The 21,541-nt window shown below is 42.1% G+C and overlaps 1 protein-coding gene across 3 annotated transcripts in view; it reads right to left on the bottom strand.

Annotated features, from left to right (window-relative positions):
• LOC142291969 (inactive dipeptidyl peptidase 10-like) overlaps positions 1-21,541 on the bottom strand; it is a 352,241-nt gene that overhangs the window by 148,282 nt on the left and 182,418 nt on the right. For all 3 annotated transcript variants that reach the window (XM_075336956.1, XM_075336955.1, XM_075336957.1), the window contains exons 7-9: positions 12,077-12,158; positions 10,321-10,441; positions 5,442-5,596 (exon numbers count right to left, since the gene is read on the bottom strand). In XM_075336956.1, the coding sequence (XP_075193071.1) occupies positions 5,442-5,596; positions 10,321-10,441; positions 12,077-12,158 (358 nt within the window). The remainder of the gene's footprint in view (positions 1-5,441; positions 5,597-10,320; positions 10,442-12,076; positions 12,159-21,541) is intronic.

Raw genomic sequence — 21,541 nt, 5'->3', positions numbered from 1 at the left:
CTTTCATCTAGAACTCCATGCCTAGCAATTTTCTCCATCCAAGAATATAATATATTACCTTTTTCCTGGATTTTAATAGGAAATCCTAGCAGGTGGTCAGCCTAATAAGCTCTTCTAGGGCAGAGGAGAGGCACTAGCCACTATTATCCAGTGGAATATATACAGGACAAGACAATCACAATTTTATAGCACAAACTTTAATGAAGCAAAATTACAGAAATCAAACACATTTATGGGCATTAACGAGACGAGGTAATGAGATTCTCTGCAAGCAAATTCTTTGCAGCGTTCTGCATTAGTAAAGTCCTGATGTTCGCACGAAATGACAGGAATGCTAACAATTCTTCCCGATTACTAGGCAAGGTTTCTCAATGCTCTATAAACTTCTTAAAACTTAATACGTAATACTTACGGTAATAAGAATGCATAAAAGAACTCGTGTTCCAAATAAATGCCAAAGGATGTAATTAAACTCTGTGGTCTTGGAGTGGGAGTTCAGATTTAGCAATTTAGAAGTGGAACTACTGTTCATTCGAATGATGAATGATATTATCTTTTGTTTTTATTAAAGCCCAAAATCATGACCTTTCTTCACCTAAGTGCACACAAATGTGGTCTATCACAAGTCTTCATCAAAAGTAGAAGGAATCCCCATAAAACGTTTCCCATTCTTCAGAACCAGAAGGTCGCAGCAAGATATTGGGATATGCAACTTCCCTTTGCCAATGCCTAAGAAGAGCCTACCCGCCACCTCACTCTTGCACTGCAGAATGGCTGTAGCACATATGTACTGGCTGCAGAGCCATAATACATCAGCACAGTTTCACATGGGTAGCTAGAGCCAGTTACATATCTGCCTGTTGGGGGGACAGTCTTTATTCCACTAAATAAACTAATAGATTATACAGTAAGTATTATATGCACTATTACCATATAACAGGCACTGTCTAGTCATCATCAGTAGTTGTGATATCTTTTCTGTCCCCCCTGTGAAGCATTTTAGTGATATGAAATTTCATCATACAGTCATTCAGTCCTTGCAATTTCATCAGACAGGAAGTTCTGGTCATTGAGATGATGGCTAATTTCAGAGAATACAAAGCTATGATTCATATGTTGTCCCTATATGATCACATGACCTGACTGAATAGAAGTATACCATGAATTTTCAGATAGAAATGAATAACTACATAAGGTAATACTGGCATAATAAGTATTTATACTTTATATTTATACCTTGGTCTCATGTAACCAGAACACCTTCTTCTAGTTGCTATCTGTGTCACCGACATGGCATGATGAAGGTGCTCTGATTAGATGAGCCCAAGTAGAACTTTATGGGGTCAATGCAAAACGCTATGTGTGGTGGAAATGAAACACTGCACATCACCCTGAAAACACCACCCCACAATCAAATGTTGTGGCAACATCATGCTATGGAGATGTTTTACTTTAGCAGGAACAAGGAAACTAGTTAGAGTTATTGCAATGATGGATGGAGCTAAATACAGGGTAATCGTGACGTGGAGGAAAACCTGTTAGAGGCTGCATAAGACTTGAGACTGCAGTGTAGGTTCACCTTCAAGTGGGACAATGACCCTAAATATCCTACAATGGAATGGTTTAGATCAAAGCATATTCATGTGTATGAATGGCCCAGTCCCAGTCCAGACCTAAATCTCACTAAGAATCTGTGGCAAGACTTGAAAATTGCTGTTCAGATGCCTCCAGCCAATCTCACTAAACTAGAGCTATTTTGCAAAGAAAGATGGGCAAAAATTTCAGCTTCCAGATGTGCAAAGCTGGGAGAGACATCCCCCGAAAGACTTGCCGCAGTAATTGCAGTGAAAGGTGGTCCTACAAAATATTGACTTGGGGGGGGCTGAATACAAATTCATGCCACAATTTTCAGATTTATATTTTTAAAATATTTAGAAAATCATGTATCATTTGCTTTATACTTCACAAATACTTGTAAAAATACATTATGTGTCTGGGTGTATCATGAAAAAATGTGTAAAAGTTAACTGGGTATGAATACTTTTTCAAGGTACTGAATGTTTTAAGAAATGTGTCAGAATCTGAAATAAATTTAGATTTAAAAGTTCAGCACTAAATGTCTAAACATTTTACAGACAAACATGGTAGTAGCACTGAGTCATGCAATATAATAGATATTGAGAGGGTTAACAAACCTATCATGGGCAGGGACCACAAAAGAAATGGATCTATGTTTTACAAACTAAAATTCCCTCTGGCATAAGGCAAATTATTATTAATATGAATAATTTATTTAGTCATGAGTTGTAAGTTAGATTACTTTTTTTTGTTATTGTCAAGTTTAATATTCATACATTTATTCTGTTCTTTCATTGGATCATTTGAGTCATGTGACTGCACAGACTATGACATTAATATATATGTGTTATAGTTCATTTGTTTTTAAAGCAAAGACTAAGGACTGTGCCTGAAATGCATCTAATTTTTCATGGGTGCCGGATTTGGATTTTTTTGGCTTGTATATTTTGGAATAAAGTTAGACATTTTATGGATTTATTTGGTGGATTTTTTTCATTTCTCTCTGGGACTACCAGTACTTCAAGCTTTCTGTGGAGTTTTAATTCTTATCCCTCAGGTGAGCTAACCTTCCTTTTTTTGCTTGCCCTTTTGATATTGTTGCAGGCCTAGGTGTAAAAGATCATTATACAGATCTCTGTACTGTTCCTTCAAATATTTGTACATTGTATTAAGATCACCCCTAAGCCTTTGTTTGTCCAAACTGAATAACCCCAATTTTGGTAACCTTGTCTTGGTACTGCAGTTCACCAATTCCCTTAATAACATTAGTCTCTCTTTGCACCCACCCCAGTTCAGCTATGTCCTTCTTATACACTGAAGACCAAAACTGTATACAGTATTCGAAGAGTGTGCACTCTAGTGGTCTAGAAGTAAAACTATGTTATCTATGCCGCTTTTAATGCCTCCCATTATTTTATTTGCCTTGACAACAGCTGCCCCACTAAAGTTGAGTTTGCGGTTCACTATATGCCCAAATATTTTTAGTTACAATTTTCCCCAAAGTTTTATCATTTAGTACATAATTATATATTTTATTTCCTCTGCTCAACTGCATAACCTTACATTTATCTACAGTAAACTTCTATTGCCATTTTTCAACCTAAGTCTAGAGCTTACATTAATCCCTCTATAATATTAATTAATTTTCCTCTGTGTTGATCATCTAAAAATAATGAACTTTTACTCTGTATGCTCTCTACATCATTAATATATTTTCTGTAAAGAAAGGGGCCCAATACTGACCCTTGGGATATCCTACTGTTAACTGAGACCCAATCCAAGTGTGTTCGATTAATAACCACCCTCTCTTTCTGATCACAAAGCAAATTGTTAACCCAATCACACATAATTTCCCCTAGTCCCATTACTCTTATTTTATGTACCAAATTGTTATGTGGCAGTGCATTACACATATTTGAAAAATCCAGATAGAGGACATCCCCAGCCTTAAGCTGGTTCAGCCTAGAACTTAACTCCTCATAGAAGCTGATCAAAATAATTTGACAGGACAGATCCCTCATAAATATAATTTGATGTTAAGTCATGAGGTTATTTTTATTGAGATATTTCAGGATATAATCTCTTAGAAAATCCTCACAGATTTTGGCAACAATAGAGGTTAAACTTACTGGTACCACTTCTGTGGTACAGACTGGTATTATGAAATACACAGTACTAATCTTACAGGTTGTCCCCATTTTATATACTACTAAAGACATTTATCATTATCTTTTCATCTTACTCCCCAGACATCAATCAAATAAATGTATTTTTTTGCATAGTGCCAGAACTGTTCTATCTCCCCAACATACTTGATCATTGTGCCCCACTTTTTAGATCATTCTGAAGTTAACTGGTAGTAGCATGAAACATAATCTTTTCAGCAGCAGCAAAGACATTGAGGAAAATGCAAAATTGGTATGGCAAGAATGTAATTGTTTCTCATTGAATTGAAGGCCAGGACAGTGTTTTTCATAAATCAATATCTGATAGTGACATTTATAACAGCCAGAGAGAAACATCCTGACATGCAAAATGGTTGCAGTAAAGTTTATTTGGAAATCTATATGCTAATGACTGCCTTAATAATGACTTGACCGTTAATTAACATGCTCTACACACTTTGTCGTAATTCAGCTTCCCTAGATTGGTAAGCCATTCTTTCAAGGACAAATGTAATGATCAAGCCTTCACTGAGTGCACATTTATCAGGCAATTTGTATTTTTGATGATTCATTTATTATAGAACTACAGAGCTGTCATTCAATCCAAAAGGTTAATAAACGTGAAAATGTATAAAAGTACAGTAAAAGTGAGATTTTCTCATTCTTAGGAGAATATCTATGTGTGCAGAATTATTATGCAACAAAATGACAAATGCAAATAATCAATCTCAGTTGTTTATTTTCAGCTATTAAAGTGAGAATAATAACCAAACAAACCCCTCGAAATGTATAAAAATTATTTTCTCACATTTAAAAAAAAAAAAATAAATAAAAATACATACGGTATATATCTCAATGACCAATGTAGCTATTCTTCTTTTCACTAACAGTCAAAAGCCTTCCATCCATGGAGTTTGTCACTGTATTAATTTTTTGGGCAGCACCTATGACAGCTTCCCAGACACTGTTTGCAGAGGTGACTGCTTTCCTTCACTGTAAATCTAATTTCGGAAGGGACTACAAGTTTAGATCAGGTAAAGAAACGGGACATATAATTACTTTCTCATCTTTAAGGTCTTTAAGGTCACCAGATTTGGGCCTTCTAAACTAAAATTAGCACCTTAGGCAGCACCTGTGTTGCATTCCATGAAGGTGCACGTTACCCCTTGACCCCACCGGTAGCCCCAACAATACCTTTATAAAATCTCTCTCCTGGTATGTATATTATCCGATCTGGTCCGATGGGCGTCCTATTCTGTGCCTCTTGTCCCTCCTTTTGCTGTCCTGTGCTGATTGACGTGGATGACACCTTGGATAACATCCACGTAGGCAGGCAAAATCTCTATATTCCCGGCTCGCGCAGGTGCACTTCCCTCTGCCCTGTTACGGGCAGCGCCGAAAACAAGTTTTGGTTCCAAGATTCTCCAGAGTTTGGTCAGTATTTTAGTTTTTATCATCAGTATTTCATCAGTGATTTTCTCATAAGGAAAAATAAGTAAATCAATTACAAAGTTTTTCCTACTTGTTAGTAGGAAAATATTAGCCACAGACATCACAAGGATGGCACACTGATGTAATTTGAATGCTGTCTGCGATTTTCACAGACCCATTGGCTTGCATGGTGTTAAGTTTGATTGGTGACTCTGATCAAAAACAAACAATTACAAAGCTGTCAAAATGACAAAGTTAGATACATACCTTAGGATAGGCATAGCGTGCACATATTGGATAGTCAGCTCCAATAAAGTGTGGCAGCTCCATCTTAGGTACAAGAGTGTTGTTGATAGTCAGATAGGCAAGTCTTGCTCCGTCTGGAGACCACCAATGGGCAGCATAGCTATGTAGTATCTCTTCTGCAAAGCAAAAACATCATAGAAAGCACCAAGTACTGCTGAACACTATATGTTGATCACATTTATTTTTGCTCTGTGAGGGAACTCTAAAAATCTTAGCTCGGTGGGGGCATATGATTGATTCACTTCCCTATCCACATTTGTTTGCAAGGCAATTGTCCTGCTCTTACCACCATTTTCCTTCTTTTGGCAGCCCCTAGGCCTTACTATGACCATTTTACAGCCCAAAAGTTCAAGTCCCCATTGACTTCTATGGTGCTCAGGGTCCGGGGTCAAGTTCGGGTGCCGAACCAAACTTTTAACTACAGTTCAGTCGAATGCGGGAAACCTGAACATCCATGGGTGCGCTCATCCCTAGAACTGAGGTCACTATTCACAAACTTTGAGACTGTGCACTCATAAAATTTGTAACAACTTTTTGGAGCTTTTCCTCAGTAAAAAAAACACTTGAAAATCACTTTAAAAAAAACTACAGTATTTCTTGTTTTTGAGTTTTATTCTACTTCAGGCTCTGAAAAACACCTAGCGGAAAAAAAGAAAGTGAGTGTCACGATATTGAAGCAGCTCCTCATGGAATTTGATCCAAATTAAAGGGAACCAATCACCATGATTTTCGTATATAACCTAAAGCCAGGGCTATACTGGCACTATCAGGCTGATTCTATACGTACCTTTAATGGTCACCTCGGATGTTTAGGTTTTGAAATCCAAGAAAGTAAAGTTTATAAAATCAGCAGCTGCTTGAGTGACAGCAGCTGAGGAGCAGATAATATCTGAGGGGGAATTCATAGTTATCCCCTCCTCCTGTTAGAATTAGCATAAGTATTACGCAATCGATTTAACTTTTTACTTCCAGGACCTGTGGTGAGGTCATATCCATGTGACCAGAAGGGGTGGGGCCTCAGCCAACAAAGCTGATATCAGGAAGCAATATTTTCCTATTGGCTGAGGCCCTGCCCCTTCTGGTCACATGGATATGACCTCACCACAGGTCCTGGAACTGAAAAGTTACATTGATTGTATAATACTTATGCTAATTCTAACAGGAGGAGGGGATAACTATGAATTCCTCGCCCCAGATATTATGTGATCCTCAGCTGCTGTCACTCAAGCAGCTGCCAATTTTATAAACTTTACTTTCTTGGATTTTAAAACCTAAACATCTGACCTGACCACTAAAGGTATGTAGAGAATCAGAAACTTGAGATAATCCAGCTCACTGATACCTGACCCCACCGTTCCTCAGTCTCGGACACCGGCCCTGCCCTGGCCGCACAGCAATAAACAGAAGAGTTGATCCAGCTGAGTGCTAACGGTGTTTATCATTAAGGGCGTCAAGCCAGAAACGCGTTAACGTCTTCTGTGCACTGTCTGATTATGCACAAATAAATCACCTTTAGCACTCAGCTGGATCAACTCTTCTGTTTAATGTATAGAATCAGCCTGATAGTGCCAGTATTGCACTGACTTTAGGTTATATCCTGATTATTGGTTCCCTTTAAGTAATGTCTAGTTAGGGGCTTACATAGAAATCATGGGGCCTCATAGAAAAAAATCTATTTGGCCTCCATCCTCCCCCCAAAAAAAATAATTGGTGGCATAAGAGGGGTCAGAAGGGCATCTCTCACAATTTTTAAAGGAAGGTGAGAAAGCTGTGAAAAGATAAGGCGCAAATAGGGTCTTATCCGGTAAAACACGTAGGGGTGAATGTTGGCAGGAACACTCACCTGGTGCGGTTGTGCCAGTCACAACCCCTTTTGAGCATGTAAGTAACGAGGAGATGGCGTGGGAGGCAGCGGTCCCGCGGTGAAGAGACCATTCAAAAGGTAATAGAAAGCAGGTTTAAATACCGCGCCAAACCACAGGAGTCCAGATGTTGTTAGTAAATCCCTTTTTCTTTATTTACACAGGTCTACGCGTTTCAGGGACATGTCCGTCCCCTTCCTCAGGACAATGTACAGAGAATACTTCCACAGACGCTTTCACTCCAGCGTCTGTGGAAGTATTCTCTGTACATTGTCCTGAGGAAGGGGACGGACATGTCCCTGAAACGCGTAGACCTGTGTAAATAAAGAAAAAGGGATTTACTAACAACATCTGGACTCCTGGACTCCTGTGGTTTGGCGCGGTATTTAAACCTGCTTTCTATTACCTTTTGAATAATTTTTAAAGGAAGGGATTGCAGCACATACACAGTGATTGTGCACATTAAAGTTCCTAACCACTATGATACCTTTTTCATGGCCCCCATAGAGTACGACACTGTCAAAATGCCCACCACATGCTGTGTTATACCACTACATTGAATTTCCTAATTTTTCTCCTGTAGTACTCTCCTTATGCACAGTATTATAATTCCACTTTGCCCCCAATAATGTGTGGTGTCCTGACATTACACCAACATAGTATAATGTACGCACAGCATAGTATGATGCCCTTGCAGTGCCCCCATACAGTTTGATGTCCCCACAGTTCCCCTACACACATAATGAGGTTTTCACAATGATCTTCAAACAGTATGATACCCAATAGTGACCTCCTCACACATTATAATGCCCCACAGTCCTGCACATAGCATGATGCCCCCACAGTGTGATGTACTGACAGTGCCCCACAGTTTGAACTCCCCACACAGTATGATACCCACATAGCCACACACAGTATGATATTCCTCCTACAGCCCCCACACCGTAAGATAGCCCACTAGCCACTCCGATACACACAGTTTGATGTTTCCACAGTTCACCCAACAGTATGAAGCCCCAATAGCCCTTCCCATAGAATGATGCCCATACAACATGATGGCCCCACGCCCCTACCCACAACCCTTCACATGGTATAATCACATGGTATAATGACTCCACAGCCCCCACATATAGGATGGTGTCTTGCATGCAGTCTAGTGGTCTCATAGTCCTCTATGCATAATAATGCCACTACTACCGCTGGACACAGTATGATGCCCTCACAGCTTCCCCAACTGTATGATTGCCGCCACAGCATAATACCCCCTCAATTCCCCTCCACATTATTTGCCCTTACATCCCCCCACACAGTATGTCCCCACAGCTCCCTCAACTCATAGGCCCTAGGGTGGCCATGTGGCCTGCTGCTAGCAGTATGCCACTGTGTCCAATCAAAAATTGCTTCAGTAAAAATTTTTCCAAGAAGCTTAAAAAACTCTTCAAAACCATTTTAGGAACTGAAAAACTCTTCCAAAAACTCACCAAAGAAATAATGTTTTCTGTCTCAAAAATGTCACTGGTCACATAGCCTTAAAGTCTCCACTAACTATTAAAAAGCTGATCATCTCAGCTTATACTTGTAATGTTACAGCCTGCATTACATTCCCAAGCTGCATTTATAGTTCTGCAAACATTAGAGCTGAAAGCATTTCCGACTCAATGTCTGCACAATGTTTGATTAGGGAATTCTAAAAAGCACGGAAATAGGAAGGAAACTAAAAAGGTTGTTGACTTTTTTCAATAACGACCAGCAGAATTGTGAATGCAGCTCTGGTATGTCAGAAGGATCATTAGAAAGATGAGTCATCTAAAGTGATATCAAAATTAATCAACTTTTCATGTAGTAATTTTTTATGTGCCCCAGATTCTGCATCCTGCATTCTGTCTGCCCTAGATTTTGTGATTTAAGACTAATAATTAGACTTTTTCTCTTTATGGGAGAACTGTATATAACATACAAGTGCATCTCAATAAATTAGAATATCATCAAAAAGTTAATTTATTTCAATATTTCAATACAAAAAGGAAATACGTATATTATATAGCATCATTACAAACAGAGTGATCTATTTCAAGTGTTTATTTCTGTTAATGTTGATGATTATGGCTTACAGCCAATGAAACCCAAAATTCATTATCTCAGAAAATTAGAATAACTACCACAAAACACCTGCAAAGGCTTCCTAAGCCTTTAAAATGGTCCCTTAAGCCTGCTTTACACGGGACGACCGATTGTGCGATTTCACAATCGATCGTACCCGCCCCCGTCGTTTGTGCGTCACGGGCAAATCGCTGCCCGTGTCACACAAAGTCGTGAAACCCCTGTCACACGTACTTACCTGCTAAGCGATCTCGCTGTGGGTGGTGAACGTCCACTTCCTGAATGGGGAGGGATGTTCGGCGTCACAGCGACGTCACACAGCCACCGGCCAATAGAAGTGGAGGGGCGGAGCTGAGCGGGATGTAAACATCCCGCCCACCTCCTTCCTTCTGCATTGTGGGCCGGGAGCCGCAGGACGCTGGTAAGATCTGTTCATCGTTCCCGGGGTGTCACACACTGCAATGTGTGCTACCCCAGGTACAATGAACAATCTGACGTGCAATTCTAGAGACAGGTACGATGTGTATGCGATGAACGTTTTAATGTTGAATCGCAATCGCACGTACCTGTCACACACTGCAATGTAATGCAGTGCAATGTAACAAATTGAACGTGCCACACATACGATGGGGGCGTTGCAAATCGCATACGAAATCGTATGCGAAATTGCAATGTGTAAAGCAGGCTTTAAACGTTGCACTGCGCATCTTGTTCTGGATGTGGGAATTTTTCTTTGTAGAGGCCTTTTGTGGTGATGTGGGATTTTGCATTACATGTGATTTTGTAAAATGTTAAAATCTTTCCATAAAACAAACACACTTTAAAAAAAGCAATCCACTGAATGTTTACACAGATGAATGCATTTTACCTAGACTAACCTTGGTAGGTCCAGTCCGAAATCCCATTGAGTACTCGTTCTGGACTTCCAGATGAAGTAAGCCTAAGCGCTGGGCCAGAAGCCACTTCTTGATAATATATATCATTTTCAAAGATAAACACCTGGAATCAAACAATACTATATTTTACATAAAAGAGTTATGGGACGAGATTTAGTTGCATGCAAAAGTTCACAGTGATTTTGTGAAGGATCAGGCTATGAATCAATTGTCCATATAATAAGATCATCTGTGTTTGTACGATTATTGTTCAGATGCTGATGTACATACCAGGATGGCCTTTCGAATGTGTCATTGAAATTAATTATACTAGGCTGAACAATGCAAGTATTCATAACATACTGAGAGAATTTATAATCTGTTGGTTCACACCATGTGGGATGTGGGCTATTGACTCCTTGTTCATGCTCAGCAAGGTGTTAACAAAGATAATGAAGCCAAAATGTACAATGAACAAAGAAGTATTCAGTAGCTGGTTCAAACTGGGATTAGGAAGCCAGTAGCATGCTGATGACGTACTATATAGACTTTGCTGTTTATCTCTGACCAATCAGGGACAATGTTGAACTGAATAACTGTGTGTACTTTACAATATGCGGATTAGAGGAGCATTGAGCTTGTCCCGGATAGAGACAGGTCTCTGTGTGGTCATTTTTCCTCATACATATCTGTGCAGATTTGATTTGGACTCCGACTCTGTGACCCTGAAGACCCCTTAGCGGTCTCCCCTGACAATTTGGATATATCCAAAAAGTTGGAGGTTTGAGGATTGTTGGACCTTGTATTCATTAGGAAAACATTGATGTAAATGTAATTCTGCGATTCCACCGCAATTCGAAACTAAGATGTGAGCTGTTATAATACAGTGGGATCATTAGTCTCTATTACATAATTTTACCTTATGATTACCTGCTATAAAGAACATTGGTACAGTACTTGTTATAAAATCATGTTTTGTTCATTTCATCTAAAGAAATAAAGAAACCAGTTAGGCCTACAGACATTCTTGGAATGTTCTGAAGATGATGTTTTCTAGATAAGATGTTGATATATTTTGAGGCTAACAGCTCTTGAAAACAAATGATTTGTAATTATTACTGATGTGCTATATTCTATGATTTGGGCATGTGCAGAGACTCCATGGATGTGAGCCGGAATTTTTACTTAAATACCGCTCCCTTTTTCAGCAGGTCAGATCCCTCTATCATATTAATAGGTATCTCTCTACACAGGTTTTTATCTCTTATCTGTATCTATCCCGTGTAACTCTTATATTATTCAAGTCATCTGTGAAGATCTCATTTTTGCCAGGAGCGCAGATTCCCATATCAGTATAACGACTATACTTCCCAGAATTCATATCAACAGAGCAAGATACTCTGTGTGTGGACAACGGGCTATCAAGGAACACTGAGAGATTACAGCTCTGAAGCCAGAGTGATTTTCCATATGTCAACTGGCAAATCAAAACTATACTTCTCTTGGAGGAAAACCATGTAACCACGTGAAATGAGGGGGCCCCACCAAGACTCTCGCCTTCAGAGGAACTATATTTTGAGGACAGGGTGTCATGTAAATGGTAATTTCTGTACAGCAGTGTTACATTTGTTGGTGCTATATAAGCAGCAGGAAATTTAGTGGACATATACAGTATTACAACCTCCTTCTGTTATTCCCCTTGCCTATTTTGACTCAATTCTAACCAGTTACATTGGAAGTCATCTTAAGGCTCACTTACCAGTTGGCTCCCATATGGTCCCCAGTCAGCATATTGCAGATCGGTATTATTTTTCCCAGGTGGGCTGAGACTCCATAGTTCCCTATAAATTATAGAAATACATTATTGTTATTAACAAGTCAAAAGGAAAATCTAAAAGCTGCACAAAATAAAAAATAGTACATAGAAACAGATCCACCTCCACCCCTCAAACCTTCCCTAGTCTCACTGCCACTCTTAGAAAAAAAAATATATTATGCGCGCACACAGTCATGGAACCCTTGAAGTTGTTACAGAAAATTAATAATGCCCCCCTACACTGCCCCTCTCCATAATACACCTTCTACACCACCCCTCTCCATAATATCTCTCCCAAACTGCCTCTATGTATAATATCCCTAACACACTGCCCCTCTGTACAATATCCTCTAAACCCACTGCCCCGCTTTATAATATAATCACACACACTGCTACTCTGTATAATATCCCATGCACACTGCACCTGTGTATAATATCCCTCCACTCACTGCCCCTCTGTATAATATCCATCAAATTCGCTGCCCCTCTATGTACTATCCTCCCCACACACTGCTCCTTACAAAACTTTGTTAAGAAAGAAGTAGTGGGCACCACAGTGTAATAAAAATAAATAAAGGAAGGTGTGCTAACAAAAACTATGCAAAACAATTAATTGTATTATGAGAGGAAAAAAGCTGCATTGTAAAAATGTGTACACCCATATATAAACATGGCTTTTATTTATACAAACATATGAGGCTGATAAAAACAAAAGTTGAAAACATGATTGACAAGAGAAAAAGAATGGATGAAATAAGGGGATGGCCATTATAATCCTGTACTTATCCCCAATGAAGTATCAGGGTGCTGATAATAGAAGGCACAATAAGTATATAAACTAGGCAGTGTCTGCAGATAAATAATAAAATCCCAAAACACACAACATCTGGCTGTAGAGCCTCACCTTAAAAGTAATGGGGCAATAAGTCAATAGAGGGTAGGTTTTCAACCTTTGCTTTTATACCCTGGCAGATCTATCTAGCATTAAACAAGATTGATCTCCCTACAGAACATACATCCTTCAAGTTGCCATGGCTTGAGAAGGCCGTTAAAAAAAAAAGTCTACTATACCTGGCCCTATGTCTCTGCTCATATGGGATTTCCAGGATGTTGATACTTATAGGTTCCTGAGATGTGTTGAAAATCCAATCTCCTTGATGAGACATGTTACTTCGGCACTAGACTTGCAACCTATTGAGAATCTCATATCGCCTGGTCACTCTTATAGTCAGGTCTGCATGGAGGACGGTTGCATATTTAGTTTATTCTATTCAATCCCATGTCGAGAGGTTTGGCTGAGGCCCCTAACGGAGTTTGAAAAACTTTGTATCCAAGAGTAAGTTTTTTCTCATTGTGCTTCTCTGCTGTGTGCAGAAGGAGGCAGAAAGCTTAAATATCCTGACTCTATTTCAGAGTCCATGAGAATGGAAAGTCAATAGATTTTCTCCTGCTGAGTGGGATAAAATCTTTACCCTTAAGCGGGGTTTACACGCTGTGACATCGCTAGTATCGGCTAGTGATGTCGAGTGCGATAGCACTCGCCCCCGTCGTACGTGCAATATTGTGTGATCGCTGCCGTAGCGAACATTATCGCTACGGCAGTGTCACACGCACATGTCTGCTCTGCGACGTCGCTCTGGCCGGGGAACCGCCTCCTTTCTAAGGGGGCGGTTCGTGCGGCGTCACAGTGACGTCACACGCCAGGCATCCAATAGAAGCGGAGGGGCGGAGATGAGCGGGAAGTCACATCCCGCCCACCTCCTTCTTTCTGCATTGCCGGTGGAGGCAGGTAAGGAGATGTTCGTCACTCCTGTGGTGTCACACACAGCGATGTGTGGTGCCGCAGGAACGACGAACAACATCGCTAAAAAAAAGAAAACGATTTTTTGTTTCAGGACGACCTCTCCGCGGCAAACGATTTTGACCACTTTTGCGATCGTTTAAGGTCGCTCATAAGTGTCACACACTGCGATATCGTTAATGACGCCGGATGTGCGTCACAAACAACCTGACCCTGACGATAATTCATTAACGATATCGTAGCGTGTAAACCCCGCTTTACTCTTATGACCTCCATATTGTCATGTTTGCCCGAGACCACAGACTCAGGATGGCTGTCACGGACAGACTAGAGGCTAGCCACTCACTCAGTAGGATCCCAAGAACCCCAAAACCCTTTAACCTCTTTACAGGGATTACTACAGGGTCCAGGCAGTCACTGCCTATGGAAGGGTGCAATCCAGAGATGAGTGGTCGTCAGGCAGGGTCAAAACCAGGCGATACAAAAAGGGACAAAATCGGCAAGCATGAGAGTAGTCAAGAAATCAGGCTAAGGTGAAATGGAGATGGCAGCAAAGTACAAAAACGGCAGGCAGGAAAGTGGTCAGAGCACACGCAGAGGTCAAAACACGGGGATCAATAGTGTAAAGGCCCTGTCACACACAGAGATAAATCTGCAGCAGATCGGTGGTTGCAGTGAAATTGTGGACAATCAGTGCCAGGTTTGTGGCTGTGTACAAATGGAACAATATGTCCATGATTTCACTGCAACCACAGATCTGCCAAAGATTTATCTCTGTGTGTGACAGGGCCTTTAGAGTACGGTGTGAACCAGGGCCACAGCAGAAGAACTACAAGACTATATCTGGCGGTGATCAGCAGACTGAAAGAGGAATAAGAAGGGTGTGGTGCCTTCCCATTGGCCGTGGCTGAAAGGTGGTAACTTCAGCTGGAAGGCACACGCTACCACAGTCAGCCAGTGGTACTGCAGATTGCTTAGTGGATAGGCAGAGCCTGCGCCCACCAGAGCCACTGGTACTGACACCTCCCCTATCAACAGCACTGCCCATGGTGGGAATATGGCTGAGCCTGGTGATCGAAGCAGAAGTCGCAGGAGTGGACTCTGGTGGAGACGAACTATAAGATAAAGTACTGGTGGTTTAGGACCCCTGAGAGTATTTATCATATGTTCCCTGGTACATTTGATAAGTGTTAGGGGCACTTTGCACACTGCGACATCGCAGGTGCGATGTCGGTGGGGTCAAATTGAAAATGACGCACTTCCGGCATCGCATGCGACATCGCAGTGTGTAAAGGCTGGATGATACGATTAACGAGCGCAAAAGCGTCGTAATCGTATCATCGGTACAGCGTTGGCGTAATCCATAATTACGCTGACGCAATGGTCCGATGTTGTTCCTCGCTCCTGCGGCAGCACACATCGCTGTGTGTGAAGTCGCAGGAGCGAGGAACGTCTCCTACCGGCCTCACTGCGGCTTCCGTAGGATATGCGGAAGGAAGGAGGTGGGCAGGATGTTTACATCCTGCTCATCTCCGCCCCTCCGCTCTGATTGGCCGCCTGCCGTGTGACGTCGCAGTGACGCCGCACGACCCGCCCCCTTAACAAGGAGGCGGGTCGCCGGCCACAGGGACGTCGCACGGCAGGTGAGTGTGTGTGTGAAGCTGGCGTAGCGATAACTTTCGCTACGCCAGCTATCACCACATATCGCTGCTGCGACGGGGGCGGGCACTATCGCACTCGGCATCGCAGCATCGGCCTGCGATGTCGTAGTGTGCAAAGCCCGCCTTAGAGATGTGAATTAGCTGTGGGTAATATGGGTCTGTCTGGTTATTAACCAAGTTTAGGACTCAGTCTTTGACCTCTTTAATAAAATTTTTGGTGGAACATTGCGGAACTCTCCATAAGCAGTGTTAAATTCGGTACTTCCAATGTAAATTTTGTCCATCAAGAAAGGTTTCTTCTGAATATTTTTGACAGGAATGAGACAAGTCATCCCTAGACACTGGAGATCATCTACTCCCTCCTTTCAGTTGGAGTGAGTTAAACCTGTGAACATTTTCAATACAGATTGAAGATCTAATAATTTCAGATGAATGGCTCTGCTCTGAGTTATGACTATATGAGTGTTTGGTTACCTGGGTCTTCCTTTAGTAGCTCTCCTGACTTTAGGACTTGGCTAGCCACTCCATATTAAATCTAGTAATGATATAAGCCTTTTTGTACTTGAACTAGTACTTTTCTTCCCTTTTTGTGTTCCCTAATGTGTTTCCTTATTTTATGTTCTTCCTCTCTACCATCTAATCCCTTTTGTATTACTTTTTTTCTGTCTGTGGTTTTCTATTTTAAAGGAAAGTAAAAGAAAGGAAAGGAAAGACAAGAGAACTATCAGCAATAGGACAGAGACAAAACAGGCTGTTGTCCAACAAAAAAAGAAACAGACCACACAAACAGAGGTCTCCAGATCAAGCCCCGGATTCAAGCCATGACAGTATCCACACTTCAAATAGGTGCCACTGGACCCTCTGCGTCTTGGGAGGGGCTGGAGTCATTTCTCTTCAGTAGTGGATAACCTTGCAGAATAATCAGTATTGATTTTCCCTACAGTTTGTGTGTTTCCTCTTCCAGCATTCTTCCCTTTCTTTTACGTTAGGGATTTCGGAGGTTTCCACATATTTTGCAAGTCTTTTGAGTTTCCTATATTTTCCTCCGTCTTCCCGGTACGATTGTGTTTACATGTTTTTAGCCCTGTGTGTCACCCTTTGCCTGTGTATACTTCATTTATGTTTATTATTATTTTGGATAATACTTTGTTTATAGTTGAGGATGTCCTTAAGGTTACTGAGGGTCATCCGACATTGAGTGCGAGCGCCATTTAGTGATCTTAGGGTGCAAACCTCTACGGTCAGTGTCAGATTCAGGACTTCTAGTCTGACTAGGGACCTACTGATTATAGGTATCACATCTCTCCTGGTTTGTTCATTCCCATGTGAGTGGTAGGGCTCAGTCATAATACTAAGATTGAAAGCAGCATTTAACAGCTTTACAGCTGCAGGCGAGGTTGCACTCCACTCGTGGCTGCTGGAAGCAGATGATGGCTGAATATTACAGCCATCATCTGCTTGCAAAGATGTAGGCTCAGTTCCTTAGCTTGCATCAAAGTCAGGGAGCTGGCATATGACGTCACTGTATTTCATATATCAGTGGGGGTTAAATAATACATTTTTCCCTTTATGTTTCAAAGTATAACTTTAAAAGGGGTAAAGCGGGCTTTACATGCTACAACAAATCTAACAACGTCGTAAGTGACGCACATCAGGCATTGGTGTTATTGTAGCGTGTGACAGCTACGTGCGATTGCGATTGAACGTAAAACCGTTCATCGCATACACTTCGTTCATTTCCTTAAAATTGCATGTCGGGTTGTTCAATGTTCCCGAGGTACCACACATCGCAGTGTGTGACACCCCGGGAACGATGAACAGATCTTACCTGCATCCCGCGGCTCCCGCCGGCAATGCAGAAGGAAGCAGGTGGGCGGGATGTTTACGTCCCGCTCATCTCTGCCCCTCCGCTTCTATTGCCCGGCCGCCGCGTGACGTCGCTGTGACGCCGAACGTCCCTCCCACTCCAGGAAGTGGATGTTCGCCGCCCACATCGAGGTCGTATGGAAGGGTAAGTACGTGTGACGGCAAATAATCGTTTGTGCGACACAGTCAACAAATTGAATGTGCCGCACATACGATGGGGGCGAGTACGATCGCATACGATATCGTATGTGATATCGTAAGGTGTAAAGCAGGCTTTAAGCCCGCTTTACACACTACAATATATCTTACAATGTGTCGGCGGGGTCACGTCGTAAGTGACGCACATCCGGCATCGTAAGGGTACATTGTAGTGTGTAACAGCTACATGCGATTGCTAATGAACCGTAAAACGTTCATCACACGCACGTCGTTCATTCCTCATAAATTGAACGTCAGGTTGTTCATCGTACATGGGGTAGCACACATCACAGTGTGTGACACCCCGGGAACGATGAACAAATCTTACCTGCGTCCTGCGGCTCCCGGCCAGCAATGCGGAAGGAAGGAGGTGGGCGGGATTTTTACGTCCCGCTCATCTCCGCCCCTCCGCTTATATTGGCCGGCTGCCGTGTGACGTCGATGTGACGCCGAACGTCCCTCCCACTCCAGGAAGTGGATGTTTGCCGCCCACAGTGAGGTCGTATGGACGGGTAAGTACGTGTGACAGGGGGTTAATCGTTTGTGCGGCATATTCAACAAAATTGAACGTGCCGCACATACGATGGGGGTGGTTACGATCGCATATGATATCGTATGCTGGATCGTAACATGTAAAGCAGGCTTTAAAAATGAATGTGAAATAATGCTGCGAAAAAACACGTGATTATGGCATGTGTTTGATACAGCAGAGAAAATTGTGCGTGAAGGCGGCAGATCCAGAAAAGTTTCTTTAGACTAATGAACAATTTTTGCAAAACATTAGTAAAAAGATCAGTGGCTTTATATATCTTCACTTCCTATTACCCGGTTCTGGTGATATTTGATACATCTCATACATCTTTATCAAGTCTTCAGTGCAGGCAGGCGGCTTGCATACATCTTGAGAATCTTGGTGGTTGTTGCAGCTTGTCTAGCTGAGTCACTAAAGATAAGTTGTTTGTTGTTTTCCCTTGTTTGTTATACCTGTGTGTCCTTTAGTGCCTAGTCGTGTTGACGAAGAGCTCATCCCATCCGCTCCTAGTGTCAGGTACCAGCGCACAGGTGCAATGCCTATCTAGAGCAATGAAGGAATCCAGGCACCAGCGGTAGGCTTGGTCAGGGATCACCATCTCTCCCTTCCCTAGACACAGGGATTCCCTTCACTTTTGTCGTTTGCTTGGTACTTCCCCTTACCTAGCATGACAACTATTAATTAGGGCTTGGTCGACCCATACTGTAAAAGATCTGCCCGGTTTCAAAGATCCCCAGGTGCCGGGTGTTTGATTCGGATTCGGCACAGGGAAAATTAAAAAAAAACAACAAAGGAAAAATAAAAAAAACAATAATGAAGCAACCGCTTCATAGCTACCAAGGCTCCGTGTCATGGCAGCATACCGCGCATTCCCTTCCTGTGCTACACATTAGGCTCATCGCATACACACGGCTTTCCTCGCCCACTGGCCGTCCTGTCATCTGTAATTGGTTGAAGTCAGACTCACCTTCAGCCTGTGTAACAGTGTCTGACTACAAGCACTGACAAACGCTGTATGCGGGTCAGTACTGAGGTAAAAAATAAAGAAAACAATTGGTGCAGGGTTCCCACGGTATTCTGATACCCAGCACAGATAAAGCCCGTGGCCACAGGCTGCCAACCCAGTTCTGCGCTTATCTTGGCTGTGTATCAAAAGAAGAGGAGCTGCATGCGGCATTTTTTTTTCCAATTATTTAAATGAATAATTAAAAAAAACGACTTGCGGTCCCCCTAATTTTCATACCCAGCCATGCTAAAGCCAGCTGGGGGCTGGTATTCGCAGGCTGGGGAGACCTAATCTAAAAATATCAGCCTCCCGCTGCCTGCAATTGTCGAATCCATTAGATGCGACAAGCCCGGCGCTTTACCCAGGTCTTCCCAATTGCTTTGGTGCGGTGGAAATCAGGGTAATAGCAGGGGTTAATAACAGCCCACAGCTGCTACTAAACCCAAGATTATTGATGGCAGGCATTTATGAGACACCTGGATTACTAAACTGTAAGTGAAAGTAAATTAATACAGACACCGAAAAAATCCTTTATTTGGAATAAAAGACAAAAAACACCGTCCTTCACCACTTTATTAACCCCCAAACACACCTGCAGGTCCGAAGTAATCCACATGAGATCCCATGGAGATTCAGCTCTGCTATATCTGAATCTCACAGCGAGCGCCATAAAACTTGACTGCCCGCTGTGAGTGCAGACAGACATTGACTGAGCCACTATGAGCGTTGACGTCACTCAGGTTATTTGCGGTTACATCTGGACATTCTCATGGTCCATGGTAACAGCAGGTAACCTGACCTCTGGTGACCTCAGTAAGGTCAGTGACTTCACCTCAGGTGAGATCTGCATTTCCTAGCAGAAAACCTCTGGGGGGGGGGGGGGTTTGCCAAGAGATAGTAGATTTGGTGCCGAAAATTTTATACCATATTCCTGCTCCCAATCTACACCTCCTGGCAAAACCCCGCATTCTTTTGATACATTTTGTTCTGTTGTTTTTTTTTCCACAATTATGCCACGGTATTCTGCCAGGAGGTGCACATTTGGAGCTGAAGCCATCTGCACCAGATTTCAGTACCAAATTTGCACATCCAGGCAGAACCCCCCCCCCCCCCAGATTTTTGCATTTTTGGGCCAAGTGATGCAAATTTGGTGCTGAAATTTTTACACCCTATTCCTGCAGCCATACACATATACCTGATTATGGTGGACAAGAGGAAACATCACCACACCCACTAACCAAGCCAGTCTCGCCCACTAACCTGGAATGAGCCCATACATTCTAGGCTCACGGTAGATGCTAGAGTGTATGGGCTCTTTCAGTTACACTGCTTTCCCCGCTGTTCTAGCACCTGTGATTGGATGCAGGCAGCTGACACGCTGGCACTCAGGGTGGGGGCGTGTCTGACTGCAATTAGCGGAACAGGCAGTGAGTGCGAGGCCTAGGAGCAGCGTACCACCATGCCGGAGCCTTGGTAAGTCTACGGCTTGAGTTCTCATTGCCTTATCCTTTCTACCAACATTTTTAATCTACGAATTCTGATCCCCATAGATTTAAATGAGGGCTGGATTATGGACCGGATCCGGATTTTTTTATAAAAAGGGAGCAGGTCAGGGTTTTTTGTGAGTCTGCCCAGCTCTGCTATTGATATTTCAACCTTTGCTTTCAATAATTCTGATTTTTATTTTGCCCCAATAGACACATAAATTACTGCAATATTGATTTATTTTGTTTAAGAGCCCAAGGGATTTGAATTTATTCAGAAAATTAGGAAACTTTTTCAGCAGATGCAGAAATTGACATTTCACAGAGGATATACAATCTATGCTGGACTGAATATGACATTTCTTAAGTCAACAAATAACAGAACCAATTTTAGCAGACTGATGCTCTCATCAGCCAGTTGGCCGGTTGTTTTTCTTGTAAAAATGCTTAGAGTACAATATGAGTTTTATTATATTTTTAATTATTTGTTCTCCTACTTCTTTTTTCAGACCTCTGTTTTTCCTATGTAATCTGTTCTTGGTTTTTACATATATAGCATAAATCCATTATAATCTATGGAGCTGTTTCCATTATAATCTATGGAGCTCCAAAATGGATACCACAAACAGGCTACTGCATTTCCCAGAACCTAGTGGTTGCCCTGGTCTTTCACCCCTGTACAGGGATCTGAACTTCAACATAGGTTCCTGGGTAAGGGCCACAGAGTCAGCTGCTGTTTGGTGGAGCAAGCTGGCAAGAAGGATAATCAGGAAGCCAGATCAGATCCTGGTGGTCACATCAGGAACAGAATCAAACATCAAGCGGATAGTCAAATATAAAAACAAGGTCAATGAACAGGA

Source organism: Anomaloglossus baeobatrachus, chromosome 2, assembly GCF_048569485.1.
Source record: "Anomaloglossus baeobatrachus isolate aAnoBae1 chromosome 2, aAnoBae1.hap1, whole genome shotgun sequence".
Lineage (NCBI taxonomy): Eukaryota > Metazoa > Chordata > Amphibia > Anura > Aromobatidae > Anomaloglossus > Anomaloglossus baeobatrachus.
Note: the sequence above shows the minus strand (reverse complement) of the source record. Positions and strands in the feature narration are given on the sequence as shown.